Below are 20,786 nucleotides of genomic sequence, written 5' to 3'. Positions count from 1 at the left end.
TAGGGCCCTAAGAGGGTTTTGAGCAGCCTGATCTGGTGGAAGGTGTCCCTGTCCATGGCAGGTGTTGGAACTAGATGATCTTTAAGGGTCTCTTCCAACTTAAACAGTTTTGTGATAATATCCTCTCTAAATCTACTCCCTTTCAGTTTTAAAACAGTTGTCCCTTCTCCTGTCATTATTAGCCATAATAGAAAGTCGTCTTCATCTTTCTTGAAAGCCAGGCCCCCTTTAGGTGCTGGAAGGTGCTATAATGTCCCTCTGGAGCCTTCTCTTCTCCAGGCTGAACAACCTCAACTCTCTTAGCCTGCCTTCAAAGGAGCTGTGCTCCAGCCCTTGGATCATTTTTGTGACCATCCTCTGCACCTGCTCCAACAGTTCTTCTTTTATTGGGACCCCGGAGCTGCAAACAGTATTAGGGTCCTCAGTATAAGTGGGGGGGTTAGTGTATTTCTTTTGAAATTATACTGCCACACTAAAGAAAGAGGAGGTTGGACCAGAGAATCCCCTGTGGCCCCTTCCAATCTGATTCTGTGAAAGAAAAAGAGGCTCAATAAAAAATGAAGGCAAAAAGCATCATCTCTCTTGAGAGTGCTCTGTGTCATAAAATGATAGAATCATCTAGGTTGGAAAAGACCTTGACAATAGAGTTCAGCCTCTCCAGGCAGACTATAGACTTTTGCTGTATGCCAGAGATTTCTTCCCAGTTCCAGTAAGCAACAAATGCAAAGTGTTATTGTTACTCCTTATTAAATTGTATGCTAACAGGTATAATCTCTAAGTACCTAAACAGCTAAATAAGAAATGCAAAATTCATTATGCCTATATTCAATATGGAGCTATTAGTTAAATATTTTTGAGGTATTGGGTTTATGAGAGTTGCTTAGTAGAATTGTGAGTGACTGTGAAAACTAGGCACTCCTGTTTTTTAGCCCAGGTTGTGGTAGAATGGATAACATGTTTGTTTTACATTTTGATCAAACAGGATTGTAGTTAAAGTATGTGAACTGAAAGTTTTCCATCTTCCTAGTTCAGAGGCACCACTGTTCTTCCTCTTTTGCATCTGTCAAATGAGTTAATAGTCCAAAATAAAGTATTGATGGTAAAAGATATGATGACTTCTTACCTAAATTGAGCCAGACTGTTTCTTGGTAATTCCTTCAACAATCCTTTAATTTCTTTAAGAACTGCATGCAGTCTTCGTTATGCTTGTGGGGTTGGGATGGGGGAACAGCACTATGATGCAGCTGATAATGTAACAGAAATAAGTAGAAGTTAAATGTTACATATGCCTAGTTTGGAGTAAGCATTGAGTATGGCAACTTAGGGTGAAAACTAGCCTTAGATGATTTAAAAAACAAACAAGCCATGAATAAAATCCCAAAACAACAGTAAAAACTGTTTTTTTGGTTAACCAACCAAAAAAAACCAAAAAACCAAGCAACCAAACAAGCCCCCCCAAAAAAGCAACCAAAAAAAAAAAACCCACAAAAGAAAGGCAACTTTTTTTTTTTAAATGTGGCTGCATTAAGGGATTTTCTCTTTTGTGCATCTTACTGGCACAAATATCATTTTTGTTAGTTATGAATCCATGTGGTTTTTTTATAGTTTTTAGTGATGCCTACCAAGGCACTGTTTAGCATTTTCCCCAGAACAGTAGGCTTCTTTGTTTATTCCAAGTTAATTCCCTAGACTTACTGTGTAAGAATGTTGCAAGTTCTTTATGATTTTCTTTAACTTAGTATCCAGCACTAATAAAATCAAATATTTTGATATCACTCTATTGTGTGTAACAGCATCAGGAAAGAAATGCTTAATGAAAGAATATCATGTATACAAGGAGATTACAGCAAGATAAAGCTACTTGTATTTCACACAAAAAAAAAAGGTTGCTATTGCAAGGTGTACTCTTATTAGATTGGATCTATCTGTTCATACAGTCTTCTAAAGTGATTTTCCAAGGAGATTATCTTGAACCCGTAGTATATGGCTGGTTTCTCAGGATGTGTCTCTGGAACTCTTTGATATCCTACAGTCTTATCTAGTTCTGCGGTTCAAGATTTTATTCAAGATCAGTCATGTTTGGTGCTTGGTTTTTCTCTGGGTAACATGGGTTTTTTCTCTTCAATGTGGATGTTGGTACTGGTATATTCTTTTTTTCAACACGAATAATCTAATTGATCTTTATTTGGTATATGAGTGATTATATGTTCTTCCACTTCTTTCAGTCACATCTGTGAATTTGGGTCTTTTTGGGCATCAGTGTAGCTGATACTGATTTCTGAGGAAGGGTAGGAGTACTGCTTTGTAAAATCACTGCCTGTTCACAGGGCTTTCAACTGCTAGTGAAAAAGAGCAACAAGCAGGCAAGCAGTGAGAATGTATGGCACAAAGCAGAAATGAGTTGGCTGACCTCTCTGCGTTAATGCTGAAAGAACAAAGCTTGCCAACAGACCACAGCAATAAACTGCTGGAGAACTTACAAAATAGGTCTACAAAATGATGGTTGTGTGTGAATGTAGAATTTGTGAGAGTTGGCTACCAGGAGACTGGGAGTTACAGTGTCCTCAAGGACTAAAACAGTAAAAGGTCTGTTGCAATCTGATGTAGGATGTCACACTGGAATTTTCAACAGAAGTTGGATTTTCTGTGGTCTGCTGCATCAAGTGGTCCGAGGGTTGTAATTTCTGCTGTGCTGTTCCCATACCTGGCTAGTGAAGGAACAATCAATATGAGGAAATCTTGACAGATGACAGTGCCAGAAGAAACCAGCTTCGATCCTTCATATTGGGGGTGTGTGAATTTCCTTGGGCTCTTAAAGGCAGCTGGGGATTCCTAGAACGTCTTGCAGGATCCATTGTTCCTCATTTCTGAAACCCATCCAAAAGACAGCAGAGAAGATACCGAACTCTGCTATGAGCAGTATTTTCACTTCCAGGTCTTTGCGAACACACTGTAAATGAACTTTCTGCTCTCCAAATGGGAATTTGTTCAAGGAGGGAGGGGACAGACATCTGCAGAGCCCAAGTATTGCGTACACACAGGATCATCCTGTAATTAAACACAGGGAATGATCATTGGAGCAATAAAGCCTAAGTAAGATAAAGAGCAATCTTGTACCAGAGGTTATTGCTCTGTGTTCAAAATCTGATTTTTTTACAGTTGTATTTGATGAATTGCTGTCATTGCTCCTCTATGGCTCGTGCCCAATAGCCTCCAGCATTGATGATACCCACTGCTAGAATGAACGTGATTGCCTGCCAAATGTCTGTCCAACTTCTTGAAAAATAGATAGATAAAGTCCAATCTTTTGAGCAACTCTACAAGAATAGTAATCTCTTCACAGTGATCCCAGTCACAGGCATGTCGGCCGTCTCCGGATACTATGACGTCTTCCCTAAAGGTTAGTAATCCTTGAGTACTATTTCTTCTCCATGCTGTGGGACCACTTCTTGCTTTGAAAGAGTTTGTCTTTCCAGAGTGGCTTGGCATACTTATTTCTTTCACAGCTAGCCCTAGCCAAGCAGAAAAGGGCTCCATCCACTGATACCTACAGAATTAGCAGCATCTCCCAAAGAGGGGAGGGAGTCTTCTGCCTTCTGTGTATCAAGTCTGCTCCTTCCCCATGGCTACAGCCCAGCCCAGGTCTGTGACACTTCATGGCTCACTGGTGGCTTGCTGTGATGGTGAGCCCTCATGACCATGGACTCCTTCTGGGGCTTGGTGTCACCTGTGGGAGTTGGTAAACTTGCTCAAATAGCAGTTTCAGCCTGGGTTAGGGATTTTGGTATCTCCCCTGTGTGTTCCCAGCACACATTATTTTCTGTTTTCTTGTAATATGTGTTAGGATATGTATTAAATAAGCTACTGTTTACATGGAGAGCTGGAAATAAAATCCTCTAACACAGAGAAAGAGTACCTGGAGCAAACATATGTAGGCACTTGCTGGAGCTATGTCTCTACACAGGAGAAGGCAGGATGCAAAATGCATGTCATCATCAGGAGGCTGAGGAGGTGTAGTTAACTGAGACTGAGAGTCAGAGGAACGTGATGTTACATGGATCTATTTTGTTTCACTGCAGATTTTCTTTCAGGTACCTAGATTTTATCCAAATTAAGATGGATCCTTTAAATGTGTGGATTTCCCGTCTTTCCAAACATTAAAGAAGAAACAGTACAAAACCACGTAAATAAATCCCACATCTGTACAAACAAAATTATTTAGCGGTCGTTTCAGTGAGTTAGCCTGTTTTATTTTCTGATCCTTAAGAAGTCATTGCTTGCTTTGATGTGCTTACTCTGTGATTTTTTTAAAAAAGATTGTATCACAGACCCTAGAATGCATCTGCCAAGCTGGTTGTTTTGATCTAGGACTTCCTCCAAAGCAGTGTGTGTGCTGACTGTAGTATACTGAGTGCTACCAGTGCTCCTCTGTTCCATGTCTGAGATGGTCACTACATTCCAGGGTGCTTGGGAAGTAGTGCTCTGTCCTGCAAATGCATGAAATGCAACCTCAGCCAGAGGGGTGATCACGGAGTCATCACCCATGTGTGCTTTGCATGAGAGTTGCAGGTGTGTGTGTGTATGTGTAACCATGGTCTTTATGAGCACCCAGGATGAGCTTCCTGTTCTCCATCTTTTGTGGAATTGTATTGGACATATGTCCCATTAATGTTTGTGAAGGTTTACAGTGTTGTGAGAATGTGTGTTGTCATGCTCATTTCAGGCATTAGTAATTGCAAAGCGGATAGACACAGGAGGATAAAAATACTGGAGATAGTTATTGGATTTGGAGTGCTTCAGTGATCTGGAGTATGACATTACCTTTTCTCAGCAGTTAGCACTCTGAGAGTCTGTGGCCCTCACAGATTAGGGTCCTTAAAGCTTCTGACAATTCAGCACATTTTCTGAAGCAAGAATCAGAGAAAGGAATACCACAGTGATCTCTTAAAACTTGGATTTAACTCTTCAGACTAGTATCCGATAGAATGCCTGTAACAAAACCAAACGTTGAGCCCATGGCTTCAGAATTGTTCCCCACAAAAGTTCATCTGCCGCAGAATTTGAAGGTTGTTTCCAGTTCATGTGTTCTGGTTTGTAGGAAAAGTGACTGAGAATTGGGCTAAGTAAGTGATACTTACATGCTCTGCCAAGAGCTCCTTTGTTAGCAGTCCATAAGAGATTTGTAGGGTATGCAGGAGTGACCCCATCTTGCCTTTAGAGTAACTAAGCATTCTCTGATATGAACAGCATTTGTCTGAGGAGAGAGTGCACAAATGACCCATTGACTGCTTGCTTTTTTTTCATGAAGTGAAGCTTCACCAATCTTTAAAACTTGTGGCATGACTGGCAGTTGGAAATAAAATATTCCTGCTAGCAGTGCTGCATGGAATGACAAAAGTGCCGGAGATGGATAGAGGGTCACTTGTTGCACAGTGTACAGGGCTGTGCTTGAGGAACGGCGTCAAGTAAGGAAAACAAAGTGAATATTATTCTAATGTCTCTTGTGTGATAGCAGCAGGAGGACACTTACACCATTATGACAAAGTGTTCTTGTCTGCTGCTGATTTATTAATACAATAAAAAGGGCAGCTTATTGTTTTATTTTTGTTGAGCAAAGTTATTTACGGTATTTGCAATATATAAAAAAAGATTAATAGTTTACTGTGTTTACCTTTGCCAGCTTTAGATATAAAGCAGCTCATTTACATGACTGGCTTTTTCATCTTTTTAAACACCATCAAAATGACATATCTTTCTGGGCAAAATAATAATATCATTTCTGTGGATAAATCCAGCCTCAGATCTCATTTAAAGTGGAACATGAGGGATGTTAAGTACCTGATACTCTATGAACAGGTACTCAAACTAATCCTTTCCAGGAATCTGGCAGGCAGCATCTCCTCTGCTCAGCAATACTTATTAGTCAAATTGTATGTGTCAATGGATATCCCCAACGATCGACCTAAATATGTAAAATATAGGTCTTCAATGAGTAAGACAATACTGTGTGTACTGGCTTCACGGAATTCGTAGGTGTACTGATAAAAATACCTAAATTAAAACTTTAAGGCTTATCTAAATTAAGTTTTCACAGGGTGAAAATCTCAGAAGAGTTAACAGCATTGTGTATGTCCTGTTCAATGAAGATGAAATTTGAGCTTGTTGCCAGGAGATGAGCTGCTTATTCATAAGTAGTTGTGACAGCTCACTGGTCTCTTAACAGGACACAGCCTGAAAAAAAACCCTCTATTTTTCTTTGACTTTTAAGGCATTGTCTCATATTGGGCGTTGCCACTGCTCACTGCAGTGCAGAGTGCAATGGTTGTGCAGTTTCTGTTTACCAGAAATGTTTACTGCTGTTGTAGTAAACATTTTCTTGACTGGCAAAGGACACTTAGCCCAGTTTATTGCTGCACCTTGGTGCTGCATGACACCTGAAGTGGAGAAAATTGACTTCATTGTGAATTTGTTTCTTCCACTCTGATTGGAAATAGCTTTTTCCTGTTAGTATAATATACTTTAAACTGGTGGAAATAAAGGACAGTCTGTTTTAGCAATAGAAAATACAATAGCTGTGCAGTGATAGCTACTCCTAAAACTCGTTCTTTGGTCGAGTTCCTGTGGAGGGCTATAAAAACTGAGAAGGAATAGGTAATTGGTAACTATTCTTTACATGTCATGTATTTCCTCTCGACCAGGTCTGTTAGTTTTTCTGTCTCTCTTCAGTAGTTTAAGAAATGTACTGATGCTGCTAGGCACCAGTGTCAGCAGGCAGGATTGTATCCTTCATGTTGTTTTTTCCAGACATTCATTTATTGGCATTACTCTTGACACAGTAACACATTAATTTGTACCATGGAGATTTCCTGTTCTTCCTCCTGAGGGTTTTTACGCTTTATCTGATCCAGAAAGGAAGTATGGCATTGTCTTTTGTCAACTGAAAACACAGTTCTTCCAGCAAGATTTTTTTCACTTTGAAACAGAACTAAAATGCAACTCTGGACATGATACTGCTTTAAAATCGAGCCAGCATCTTTGGCTGGCTTTGTCTTTTGGAACTAGTTCTCATTCAGTACTAACTCTTAAGTTTTTGTTTTGAAAAGGAATTTGCATGCTAGCTGAGAACAGATACAGTGAGGGAAAAATAAATGCCAGGAATGCTACAATAATTGCTAAGCAAACCCACTTGAATCTAGGAAAAATATTGACAAAAAAAAGTTGCCTCTAACGATGTGTGCACCTACCACTTGATAAAGATGGTGAACTCTTCTTATATGTTAGGAATCAAGAGGATGCCATCTGCAGTAACATTCTGTTAGCATTTATGAATTGGATAATCAAGAAACAGATTTTTAAAGAAATGACCAAGATGTTCTCTAGCCTTCCAACTCAGCATAATCTGTGATTCTGTGATTATTTTTTTTTCAATTCAAACCACAAAATTGAAGATAAGTGCCTGTATCAAAATAATGCAACTGTGTGCATTTTAAGAAAAGGTCTTTTAAGGTGACCTAGGTAATTGTGAGCCAGATAGTCTGATTTCACTTCTTCTGCCCATCCCAGAAATTTACATAATGGAAAATAAGAGATCATCAGTACAGTAGTGACTTGCCAGTAAAAGTCTTAAGAATTTATATGTGACTGTAGGTTTGCTTTTGTAGAGATTGCAAATAAATAGAAAACTCCTGAGAAATTTAATTGAATGTTCAACTAGGCCTGTGTAAATAAAATCCAAAGGCGTAGGTGCAGACTAGAAGTTAAAAGAAAAACGAACAACCCATGTTGAACAGACCAACATGGAGACAGAATAAGGGATTATGTTCTGAGTAGTTGTGGCTTTGCAAGAGCATGTGAAACTCAAAAAAGGCAAGCTGCTCAGCTTGGACCTCTGGTATGAAATCCTGTGGCAAAAGACCTATGAGCATTTTGGTTTATAAATAGGAACTTCAAATATGAGGAGGAATTTATTTCTGTTGAAGTCATTAATAAGACTTATAAAAGACTGCTGTTGGTATGCTGCAAGCCTCTTGGTGATCATGTTCTTAGAAGAATTTGTAGAAGCAGGAGAAAGTCGTGATGTCAGAGGACTGGTAGTTGTGCCTCCTGGTCACATGAATAGTCAGGATGTGGTACAGGCTGCAGTCCAGATATCTCTCTGAAAGGAATCTTTCACTTAAGTACTGCTTATTGATGTAACTAAAGGTATCTTGACACTTATTCCTTATTTTATGCTGATGATCAGATTTTTGCTCTTGAACCTTTTTTATTTTAGTTTGCATGGCATAAAAAACCAGCATTTTTATCTTATAGTTCTGGTCCTGAGAACTATAAATTATGCTCTAGGAGTCTGGATATTTATCTCACCATTTTGTCAAAACAAATGTCTCATTTTTCAAGTGCCTTGCAGAATTTATGCAGCCCTGAAGATTCAGTGCTTACTAATTCATTGCTCATAGGTTTTGTTTGCCAACTAATTTTCTGTCAGAACTCAGTCTATATATGTGTGTGTATGTATATATATATATATATACACACTGTAGATAAACTATGTATCAGTTGATTTGGGAAAACAAGCCAGTTCATTTAAAAAAAAAACAAAAAAAAACCCCAAAGAAAACAACCAAACACTATTTACTTTGATCAGGTGCAATGTAATGTGCTTTGCATCTGTCATTGTGTCAGGGATATGTTTTTGAATATGTAAGAACTATGTGATCTTAAGGGGTTTTTTTTCCCTCTAGACTGTGATTTTTGCATTGTAATCTGTCACATTGTACCAGTGGGAGAAGGGAGGCTGTGTGTATAATGACTGCACATAGTGGAAAACAATATGTAATTTAATTTCTGTTTAACTTTTGCTTGTAAAGGCAAGTGCAGTCTAAAAGGGACTGAGTCATTTCTGGCAAAGACTAAAGGGGAAATCAAGATGAAATTTAAAATGGAAAGCTTGGCAGCACATTCAAGAGAAATGGGAGACAGAGGAATAACTGAGAAAAAGTAAAAATTGAGACAAGCTAAGCACAGAGCTGAGAGACAAAAAAGAACAATATATGGGAAATATATTTCACGGCATAGAAAAATATGAGAAATAAAGGAGATACTTGTCATGAATGGAGAGGGTGCTACGAAAAGGTGTTACCAAAAAGAAAATGAATGTCAAGAGAGATTAATAATCACAGGAAGTAGACAACTTCTATTGCACAAATATGATTCTGATAAAACTTGTCAGCTTAGTGCAAACAGCTTAATTATTTGACTTCAGAACCATTCTTGATGTTTCTGACACAGATTTTTATTCTTAAAAACCACAGAATGACTGGATCATCAGTTGGGTTGTGGACTTCAGGCACATAATGCAGTCTGTAACTCAACTCAGTAGAACAGCTGGTAGTACCAAAGATCATTGATAATAGAAAAAAAGCAAAAACCAAAACACAACCACCCCTAAGATTCATTGATGCCATTTGCTTTGCCTGGATGGGTTTGGCTACAAAGGCATGTTGAAAGACTGATATATTACACTCAATTCTGGTTCCCAGGAATATGTTTTGGAGATGAGAAAGTGTTTTTCCCCTGTCAGATTCCCCAAGATGTTTCTCATAATCCTCTTACTTACAGCTGTACTCTTGGCAGTCCATCCGTTTTATGTCTTTAGATCTCCATTTGTTCCTTGTCTTCCTCTTGATGCCTTTGTTTCTTCCCTTCACTGCCTATTTATGCTCCCTTCTTTTACCAAGTTCTCCCTGACACTTCACCTTGAAGGAGGTAGGGGACTGGGAGGCCTGTCCTTGACTACCTCTGCTTCTCCACTGGCAAAGCTCCACGCTGCTCTGCTGTCTCTTGATGGCTCTTTTCTTCAACTTCCTGATGGCCATTCAAGATTTATTTTTCTCCTTTCTCTTTCTCCATTCCCTTTTTCAACAGTTTAAATCTGTCTTTCTCTGTGCCAGCTACTGGTGGGGGAACATTTCAGCCAGAAGCCAGGTACTGTCCATGCTTTCACATCTGCTTCCCTCTGCTACTGTAGTAGCTCCCATAGGACGAAAAGATAATGCTAAAGCATGAGTGATTGTGCTTGGCGTGTTGTGCAAATTCAAGATTGTTGCTTTTAGGCTAGGGACCATTTTTTAACAAAGGTAACTAAACTGGCAGGTTAATACTGCTTGTTCAGGTAAATTTAGATTGAAGAAGCCAGAGATATGAAAAGCAGGAAAGATTAAGCGCAAAAATTGCTCGCTATTCTAATAATAATAGCAGAAGAAAAAATTAACTCAAAACTGCCATGATTTTTGTTAGATGGGATGTGAAGCAGTGTGCTGCATCTTCTGGAATTATCAGATTGAGGAGGCATTTATATGCCAGATTTTCATCGCATTCATTCTGAATTTTAAGTCATCTGTGATGTTGACTGACTGGTGTAAAGCGCCTTGGATTCAAAGGCCCTTTAAAAACTGAGAACATGTAACATTTCTACTCAGAAATGCATGAAACCTGTGCCAAGGAACCTAATACAGCTATTGAAGTAAATGGAAATTATACGGTTTAATTGAAGTATTATTAGCCGGTGCCAGGTAGTTCAGATATGATTAGCTGGTTGTCCAGTGCATGCCAAATTTTTATGTTCAGATCTTCTAAAGCAGAAATGTTGAATATTTCTAATAAGCTAATATATGTACAGACTTTTTCATATGAGTTTTTCAAAAATATCAGTAGTGTGAAACCAATGAATATTTCATTACATCCTGAGATGCCTCAATCAACAGTAACTGGATTCCTCATGTCTCTTGTCCAGGAAACCAGCTTTGGAAAGCTTTTGAAGAAGATAAAGATAGTATCACTTAAGAATTCTGTTTGCAAATCTTTCCCTGCTGATGATAGAGAATCACCAGAGTATTTATCTTTTATCTAAGAAGCAACATTTGAATATATAATTGCTAATTTGTAAAATGTAAATAGGGGAAGTGGTAGTTAACCAGACAATATCTGTCTTATCTGCAATTAACTGATGGAGATAAAGAATTTTTGTGTGTTTATTTTTCAACTCGTTTGTAGACTGTAGCTGAACAATATGGTCAGAGAGGCATTTTGATGCTTGTCAGTACAACTCTTAACTTAGGAACCACCACTCAGATAGTTCTCCTAGATTGTTATGAAGGGGTAGTTTCTTCCCATCTCTTTTGATACTTTATGTAAATATATACATTATATTATATTTTTATTATAATATTCATTATTAATAATGAATATTGTTCATATTCATTATTCCAAAAAGTCATGACCTGTATTTTCATCTCAAAACAGTCTAGGAAGACTTTTCCTCTAGGAAAGAAGCAGCTTGGATGTATGAACGGACCTATCCAGTCCTGTGGGCTTCGCTGAGCTTCTGGTTTCAGAAGTAGAGTGCAGTTGCAGCTTTTACCTTGGAAGTTGTGATAATTGTGATACGCTGCATTAGAAAATTTTTACAAGCTGAATCTCTGGATCCTTAAGCAGAGAAACTAAGGAGAGCCAAATTTGTGTAGCCATGAAGTTTGGGTTAGGTGTTACATCGCCTAATTCCATGCATCATCTGAACCTGGACAGCCTTCCTTGCCTTCCTACTGTTCTTTAAAATTGTCAGCAAAAGTGTCTCCTTCAGAGAGGAATCCAGTGTGACTTTCTTAAATAAAAGTGTAGAAGTCTTGTTTGTGATTTTACTGGTTAAAGAAAATACCAACCTTGTCTACATATTTTCAAAACTATGGGAGTTTGTTTTTTCCACAAAGAAGGAACATTCCATGAAGCATTTATTGCCTTGTGAAATGAGAAAATCATCAAGTTATGAAATATTTGTGGCTTAAGTGCTATCTGCTTTATCCTGTTGCTCTTGAGAGACCAGAATTCTCATAGCACAGGAGTAGCTTGCAGCAGCAGATGTAACCAGCCCTGGACTTCCATGAGGGTGAATTTGGCAGTATTTTAAATTTTTGAAGACTGTTGGAATTAAGCAGAGTTTCTTTCCCTCTGCCTGTGTAAAGTGCCTGTGTGTATTAGCTGAATGCCTTGCAGAGGAGTAGTAGCTTGGCAGCCAAAGGTTTAAGTGAGTATCACTGGGCTAATGCACAAGATGAGCGTGATGGCATTGCCCCTAGATCACTCCTACCTTCAAAAGGGGCAAGCAGGAGGGTCCAGGGAGCTACAGCCTGGCCAGTATTACCTCTATCCCTGGAAAGATGATGGAGCAACTAATTTAGAAAACTTTTCTCCAGTCCATGAACAGCAAGGTGATTGGAGAACTCATGTTCAACCAGCCCTGATGACCTACGATGAACTGACTGTATTTCTTAAGATCCTTATAAAGAAGCTGGTGAAGTATGGGCTGGATGAGCAGATAGTGAGATGGATTGAAAACTGTCTCAGCAGACAAGTTCAGAGTGTGATAATCAGCCATGCAAAATATAGTGTGAGGACAGTAACTAGTGGTGTACCCCAGATCCAATCCTGCTCAATGTTTTCACGAATGATCTGGGTGATGAGGCAGGTGGCACTCGCAGCAAATTTGCTGATGATGCCAAACTAGGGAGAGCAACTGATATGCAGAGAAACCTTGGCAAGATGGAGAAATGAGCTTGACAGGAGCGTCATTCAGTTCAGTGAGGGCAAGGGCAAAGACCTGCTCCTGGGGAGGAACAAACCCATGCACCCATTATATGTGAGGACCACCCAGCTCTGCAGAAAAGTGGTGGGGACACCAAGCTGTGCCCTTGCAGTAAAGAAAGCGAACGGTATCCTGGCCTGCATCAGGAAATTTGCCAGCAGGTCAAGGGAAGTGGTTCTTACCCTTTGCTGTATCCAGTTCCAGGCTCCCTAGTACAAGAGACATGAACATACTGGAGAGAGTCCAGCAAAGGACTGACAAAGATAGTTAGGGGACTGGATTATCTTTCATTTGAGGAAATGCTGAAAGAGCTGGGACTGTTCAGCCTGGAGAAAAAAATGCTCAGGAGAGACCTCATCATTGTGTGCAAATACCTGAAGGGAGGAAGTAAAGAAAGAGCAAATTGTCATCGTAGGCATTTTAAGTTGTCACCATAGTCCAGATTCAAGCTGATTCTTGGTTTTGTAACTCTGATCTTAGACTGCTGAGATGGGTTTAGATTTTTCATTTCCATATCGATTTTTTTTCTGTCAGAAAGTACTATAAATTCATAGAGCATTCCCTTTGCAGAGTAAGTCTTCTCTTGTTTAAAGAGTTTCAGTCCTTTGGAAATGCTAAGTGTTGTTCATCAAGTACTTTGGTAATCACTGCAGCTTACCAAGGACAGCAACAGTACCTCAGCTATGGGATTGTCTTTACAGTATCTGCAAATTTTCCCTCCTTGAACATCTGCTACAGCTCAAGAAATCTACAGTGCTGATGAGGTGCTGTTGAATTTATGTATTTCTACATCATTTCACCTCTATAGGTAGTATAGTTTGTAACTGCCTTGCTAAATCTCATATGAACATGATTTACATTCTCCAGGACCAATTCTGGATGTGGCATGCCTCTTCAATCATCACTAACAAACATCTATGTAATATACCTCAAGTGTCCTCCCACTCTCATTTCGTACTATGATAGCTGAAATGTTACCAAGGTCTTATTGCATCTTTCTCATCTCACAAGATGACTTCATAATTACATCCATGAAAATTACTAGAAGCAGATGTGTGAAGAGGGATCTGTTTCTCCATTTTCTGGTAGCAAGATGGCCCCCACTTGCAGGGGAGAATGCCCTAGGAACAGTGTAAAACCCGGGAGCCCCCAAACTTTACAGGGGCAGTGTGTTGGAATTTAAGAGCTATTCATCTAGAAACTTAGAGCTCTTCATCTGGCATGCAGGCATCTTTTTCCTATGCAGTAAGACTTAGGTGTAAACAGTCATCAAACCCACAATGCTTATTAAGCTGCTTCTGTTTTTTCTTTTTTTTTTTTTTTTTTTTTTTTTGTGATAATGCTGCTTGATTTTCACCATGAGCCTTTATCTCTACTCATGCAGAGGGTCCTCTCTAAGAAGTTGGCCTTTAAATTGGTTTTTACCTACCAAAAGGCAGTGAGGAGCTGACTGCTGCAGATAGAACTCTGAAGGTAGAAAGATAACTGTTCCTGATTGGGCCAAGGACTACCACAGTTTCCTCAAGGATCTGAGTTTGGTATTGCTGTCAGGGGCTCTGGTTTTTCAATCTACATTTAGTAATTAGATAGGTCTCCCCCATCATCTTTATCCTTAGTGTTGGAAGGAAATGTGCTCAGGATTTGATACCAGTAGTAGTACTGATGGTGAACCAAGTACTGCATTTCTGTGGAGTTGTGCAGTATGTCTGTTTGGTCTGATGTTTTTTTTTTTCAATGATCCAGGGCTACCAAGCCTACAGATCCAGCCACGTTGCATGGCCATAGATTCTCACTACTTAATAACCATCAGATTAGAGAGAAGTCTGGCACTTATTACTTTTTAATAAGAATGATTCAAAGGCTGCTCTATGCACGTAAATGAAAGAGATTCCTTATTTGTAGAAAACATCTATCATTGCTCTCAGAGTTAGGAACAGAGGCCATTTGGTGCTGTTTGCCATTCATAGTGCTGGAAGGGAGCACCTAACAGCAGTATTAGCATAATTTAATCTTCTGAGAGCTGCAGCCGTGCATCTAGGCAGTCACTGGATACATCAATAAGGCTTTTGAAGAATCGTTGAAATCTTTAAGGCCTTTTCTTCTGAACGTTTATAAGGCCTTGCTTGGATTAATAGGCTCCAGGAGCAAGCTTTCATATTGTGGGGTGGGTGGCAGGTTTGGTATGTTAAGCATCAGTTTAATGGATGAAAATTATTCAGGCCCTCACAGCTGGTCTGCTGTACATACTAGTTTGTAAATACTGATTGCTGTTTTCATCTTAATAAGGGATCCACTTATCCGATTTGGGATTTAGATTTTGCTTTTTCTGCCAATTTACATGTTCTTCTAGCTGTAAACAGCTTGATTTGTTTTTGAAAGAGAGAAAACTTCTTCCATTGCTTTACAGTATTTGCAGAAAAAGCATTAGCCTAGTAAAGGCCATGTAAGTTGATGGCTTTAATGTGTTAGATTTTGCCATGTAGAATGGAAATACTTTTCCAAGTCTACAGTGGAGTCTAAAACTTTTCTGAAGAGTGCCCATCTTTTGAGCGTGGACAGAACAGCTGCCTTTGGATTAATACCCATTTACTTAGAACAGTATTTTTACATCTTCAAAGCAGGATGTCTTGCTACTGCTGTTACAGTGTCTTTAAGAAGATGTTGATCAGTTCTGTACTTGTAGCTTTGTGCTAGCAAAGAAGCTTGGGGATGGATGATCTCCATTATTCATGAAAGATGCTGTGTGTGTCTACAGAGTAGGCATCATATCTGAGAGGCAAACCATTTTCTTCTTACATGAATGGAATGTGCACAAGCCAGCTCTTACTTGGGAACTGTGGTGAGTTGACCCTGACTGGATGCGAGGTGCTCACCAAAACTGCTCTGCGCAGCTGTACAGGGGAGAGACAAAAAAATGCAATGAAAGACTCATGGGTCAAGGTAAGGACACAGAAAGATCACTTGCCAAGTACTGTCACAGGCAAAACAGACTCGACTAGGGGTAATTAATTGATAATGAGAAATAAAAATTAAAATACTTTCCCCCCACCCCTCCCTCCTTCACAGGCTTAGTTTCTCTGCCTCTTCTCCCACAGCAGTACAGGGGGTAAGGGAATGGCGTTGCATCACGTGTTGTCTCTGCCCCTCCTTCATCCTGAGGGGGAGGACTCCTCACACTCTCCTCTGCTCCAGCATGGGGTCCCTCCCACAGGAGAGAGACCTCCATGAACTTCTCCAACATGAGTTCTTCCCATAAGTCACAGTTTTTCCCAAACTGCTCCAGTGAGTGTCCTCCACAGGGTTGCCAGTCCCACCAGCAAACGTGTTCCAGCATGGGCTCCTCTCTCTGCAGAGCCACAGGTCTGCCAGGACCCTGCTTCAGTGTAGGTTTCTTACAGGGTCACAGCCTCCTTTGGGGATCTACCTGCTGTGATTTGGGGCTCCTCCATGGACCTCTATGGTCTGCAGGAAAATCTCTTCTCTGATGCCTGGAACACCTCCTTTCCCTCCTGCATGGACCGTGGTGTCTGCAGGGTTGATTCTATGACATATTCTCACTCCTCTGGCTGCAGTTGCTGTTCGGCGGTGGGATTTTTTACCCCATTCTTAACTATGTTATCCCAGAGGTTCTACCACCATCACTGATGGGCTCAGCCTTGACCCACGGTCAGTCTCTCTTAGAGCCAGCTGTATTGGCTCAGCCAGACATGGGGAAGCTTCTGGCAGCTTCTCACAGAAGCCATCCTTGTGGCCCCCACACTACCAAAACCTTGCCGTGCAAAAAAAATGCAGCAACATGGCTGGAAGAATGGTAAGGCAGCTGAGTAATTTTCAGTTATTCTTCTGTTCCTTGGGAAAATTAAATCATCTAAGTCTTTGTATGTTGTACAGAGCATTTTAAAAAGCTGTAGTGATGACTTTGCAGCAATCACAGTCATGTTGCGTTAGTAGTTACTCTTATAACCAAGTTTTTCCTAATAGCTAACTTACTTTGCCTTGGTCCATTTTGCTGTTATTTTCTATTCTCTGTGTCCATGGAAAAAAAAATTATTTCCTTTTACCTGTGCTAGCCTTTTATATACAGAAAAGTCATTATCTTGTCCTCTCTGAAACATCTTTTGTCTAGACTAAATAACCCCAATTCTTCTACTCTTTCCTAATGAGCTCTATTTTTAAGACAACCATTCATTTTTTGTTCTTTTCTGTTCTACTTGCCTATGTATTTTTTGAAATGCATTGCCTGTAAACAGGGAACTGCCAGGGCTGAAATAGAATCTATGAGTTCAGCCCATTTAAAAAAAAATTAAAAATATTACACGATAAGTAACCATGTTGTCTGATACTAGCACATTATAAACTAGGGCCTGAGGCTTTTACTGCTGTTCTTATGGTACGTTAGAAAATTGCTAAAGAAGGCACTTCAGTGAGCTCAGCAGAACTCTCTGGACACATCTGCAGTTTCCCATAAATGGCACCTCACTCACCACTGCTTGCTACATTTCTTTTCCCTCCCTCTCTCCAAAAATGCTCTTGTGGTCACTTGTCTCTGATAAAACCCTATGCAGCTGTCTCCCAGTTGTTACTCCAGCCTGCACAGGTAAAGGCTGTGCCGAGCACTCGGTGGTTTTTTCATGCAGAAGTAGCAGTGAGATCCGACTGAGATGGCTGTAATAGAAAGTAAAGGCATGCCTTCAACCAATTTTTTGTTTCTGTACATTCAGTTTTGGGTGAGAGGCTTATAGAGAGGGAGTGTTGTACCCTTTTGGTGCTGGATCAGGGGTGCTCGAGGGTCCTCAGCCCAATGGAGGTGACAGGAAAGTGCCTCTAATCACAGGCAGTTTGGGCAGGTACTGCTAACAACGTGGCTGGCTGAATTAGCTGTTCCTGCTGGCACTCTGATGCTGAAATGGCTCAGTGATTGCCTTGCTTCATCTGTCTTGTCCACATTCATGCACATTTAGATCAGCTCAACCTTTACTTCATACATTCTAGCTAAAAACTCCTTCCTCAGACACCATACATTTCAAACTGATTAAAAGCTGGATTGCAATGTAAATAGCTAGCCATTAAGAATATTCTTGAGCAAGGATGTTTCTAAGGATATTGTTCCATAGAATATTCTTACCCTAATGCTTCAGTATATTTTATTAATGAACAATATGATAGTGCATAGCACTTTCAGAGGGTGCAAGATACGAAAGCTGAAGATAAACAAATTCATGTTACAAATGTCTTTTCAAGCTATTTACAATTTCACTGGAAGTCATCATTCTGTTCTTAATTAAGTGTTGAAGCTTACCTGCACTGTAGAGGGAGTGCCTCCAGATGACTCCCAGTAGATAGTTCTGTCTGGTCTTGACCCATCTACTTCTTAAAATTCTAAAAGTTCAGCATGAATTTTTGACAGTTATTTATTGATGCAAATGAGATAGTTCTTATGCAACTGCCCCCAGACTGAGGTTTTAGTTCTCTTAAGGGTTTCTTTTTTCCCAATTACCATAGATTCCACCTGTATTATACCTCTTCCTTATACTATGCCTTCCTGTTCTGAATTGGTCCTTTATTCAAGGTCAGAGTGTTAAAATCGCAGCAGTCAAAAGTGAATTTGACTGACAAAAGCAGTCAGCAGTAAAATATGAATTTTACTGCTAAATTTCTGCATGTTTTCTCAAAGACTGTCTCTTGTGAGTTTCTTTGCTAAAAATAATTCAAACCGTATTGCCTCAGTTGCTTCACAGTTCTATCAAATCATATTCTCAGGTATATCTCTTTTCAGTTTAGATATATGCCATCTTACAATTCATATGGAGAACCCCTCTAAAAGTTCTTTATCCCAGCTCATTGCTTTCAGATTCACCTCCATCTCACCATACTCCACTGCGTCAAATACAATTAGATGTCATCTTTAATATTTTCTTCTGGTTTATTTCATGCCTCACTAGTCATCTCCTCAAACATTAAGATACTGGGTTTTTTCTCACTTTCATATGAAAAATAAGGATATTCCTGATGGCTTATTTTTCAGCTTGCTTCTCTAGTGTGCATCTCTTCAGTTTCTTTCCATAGACTTTAGAAATCAACTGCTGCAGTCTTTCTTAAAGGCTTTATTAATTTTGATTACTGATTGTTGGTCAGATAGTTGACAGGAATAGATAGAATTGTAGAATTTCTCAAGTTAGAAGGACTTTTAAGGACTGAGGAATCCAACCCCCTGCTTCTCTCAGGACTAGCTAAAACTGAACCATATGACTAAGAGCATCACCCATGCCTTCCTTGAGCTCTGACAGGCTTGGTGCTCTGACCATTCTTTTAGTGAAGAACATTTTCTCTATCTGAAATTGCCATTATGCATCTTCATTAGGTTTCTTCATGTCCTCTTGCTGGTCTGCAAGGAGATGATGTTTCTGTACTACATCTGTGTTGCATAAGTTATTCTGGGATCTGGTAACTCTCTTTGTAACTGGTTTGTATGGTGCATCAAACTAATAAATAATGTTATCTCCAGATATGTAGTGAATACTGAGAGTGCATTAATTAAAATGTATGATAGCAACTAACTGGTAAAAGCAGATTCATACCATGGAGATATACCAAATATGCCTTTGGAAAACAGGTAGGCTTAGAAGGAACTTTCTCCCAGTTGCTTGTCTGTCTAATAATCGTTTGGCTCTGAGTAAGGCTTTTACAGATTTACGTTCCAAAAGCAAATAGAAATAATGCTAGAAATTACTGAGACTTTGTCCTGTCAGTAATTTCTATGAGGGATTAGACTAGGAGAAAGAGGGTTAGCTCTGAATTACTTTTTGTATGCATTATCAATGAAGGAAAAAAAACCAGAGGAAACTGCAGAGTTGGTTTTGCACAGACAGTGTTCATAAAGAAATAGGAACTCTCTCTGCACTAATCTCATTAAAAAGAGATTGCAAGTTTGTAAACGTTAAAATACTTCAGTAGGAGAATTGTGTCTTGGTTTTTAACTGAAAAATACAAGGTATGATTTAAAGACTGTTTTAAAAAGCACTTGAAATTCCTAATACCGGTGGAGGGAAGTGGGAGGAGACCTGATATTCTTCTGTAATAGGAATCTAAGAACTGTTGCTGGAGAGCTTGGAAGGAAAGAAATCAAAATGACAAGTTTGCTTTTCATGTTCAAATCTAACTGAAAGTTACAAAGTGAAAAAGTGGCAAAAAATTACAAGTTAATATGTTTTTTACAACTTAAAGCTTTTTTAATACAAAGAGGTAGGTGGGGCAAGGAAATTTCAGTCTTTACAGTTCTTGGAGATAAATCAGACTTTGTAACTATTTGCAATTGATCCTGCTATCTTAGGTTTTCAAGATCAAAGCAGTGCAACTGGCAGGAAAACTTCTTCCAGCCTTCAACACACCTACGGGTATACCATGGGCAATGGTGAATCTGAAAAGGTAATGAGTTTTCTTTTGTGAATTGTGTTCCTTCCCCTCCCTCCAACTTAAAATTAATAATGGCATACATCAGTTTATCATAGTAGTGGAATTGTAGAAGATGCAGACAAATTGTCATTCCTGGCATGTTAGAATAATTTTGATATAGAGTTCAGCGCATTCTAACTCATTAACTGCAATAAATTTTGATCTTTTTTTTTTTTTTTTATGATTCTGCAATAAGCATTCAATTTGCCATTGGACCACACTGAGTGTATTATTCTGTGTGTTGCTCTAGAGCTAAGTAATTGTTTCCTTAGTCATTACAAAATCTATTAAAACCCAAATTCGTTTGCAGGACATGGTTGAACTTACTGTGTTTTCTGTATTTTCTATACTATGTGAGCTCTATGTTACCTTTGGAAGATTCCCAGCATTTGAGAATATGATAGGACTCTGAAGTTGTTATTTTATTTTACATTTTAGCTTGAGTATGAAGTCTGGTATGCTGAAGTCAACTGTGGTCTGTGCAATGGAGAGCCTCCTTTAGAGGACTGTTCAGATCAGACTGAACTTAGATGGTCTGCATTGCCTCGTGGAAGACAACTGCCTTGCCTATTTTATGTTGCATTGCTTGCTTAGTGCTAGGATTTCCCTCAGATTTTAAGAGAACTTTTGATGCTTTGAGGCGTTTACATTTTTACTATGTCCTTAAACAGTAGCTGAATTGGGATGTATATCAAGA

The 20,786-nt window shown here is 39.3% G+C and overlaps 1 protein-coding gene across 1 annotated transcript in view; it reads left to right on the top strand.

Moving 5' to 3' along the window:
* Nucleotides 1–20,786, top strand: part of MAN1A2 (mannosidase alpha class 1A member 2) — a 134,394-nt gene that overhangs the window by 65,998 nt on the left and 47,610 nt on the right. Inside the window, exon 6 of the mRNA XM_040055492.2 lies at nucleotides 19,968–20,062. Coding sequence (XP_039911426.1) covers nucleotides 19,968–20,062 — 95 coding nt within the window. The remainder of the gene's footprint in view (nucleotides 1–19,967; nucleotides 20,063–20,786) is intronic.

This window comes from Hirundo rustica, chromosome 2 (genome assembly GCF_015227805.2).
Source record: "Hirundo rustica isolate bHirRus1 chromosome 2, bHirRus1.pri.v3, whole genome shotgun sequence".
NCBI lineage: Eukaryota > Metazoa > Chordata > Aves > Passeriformes > Hirundinidae > Hirundo > Hirundo rustica.
The sequence above is the reverse complement of the archived record's forward strand: the minus strand, read 5'-3'. Positions and strand labels throughout refer to the sequence as shown.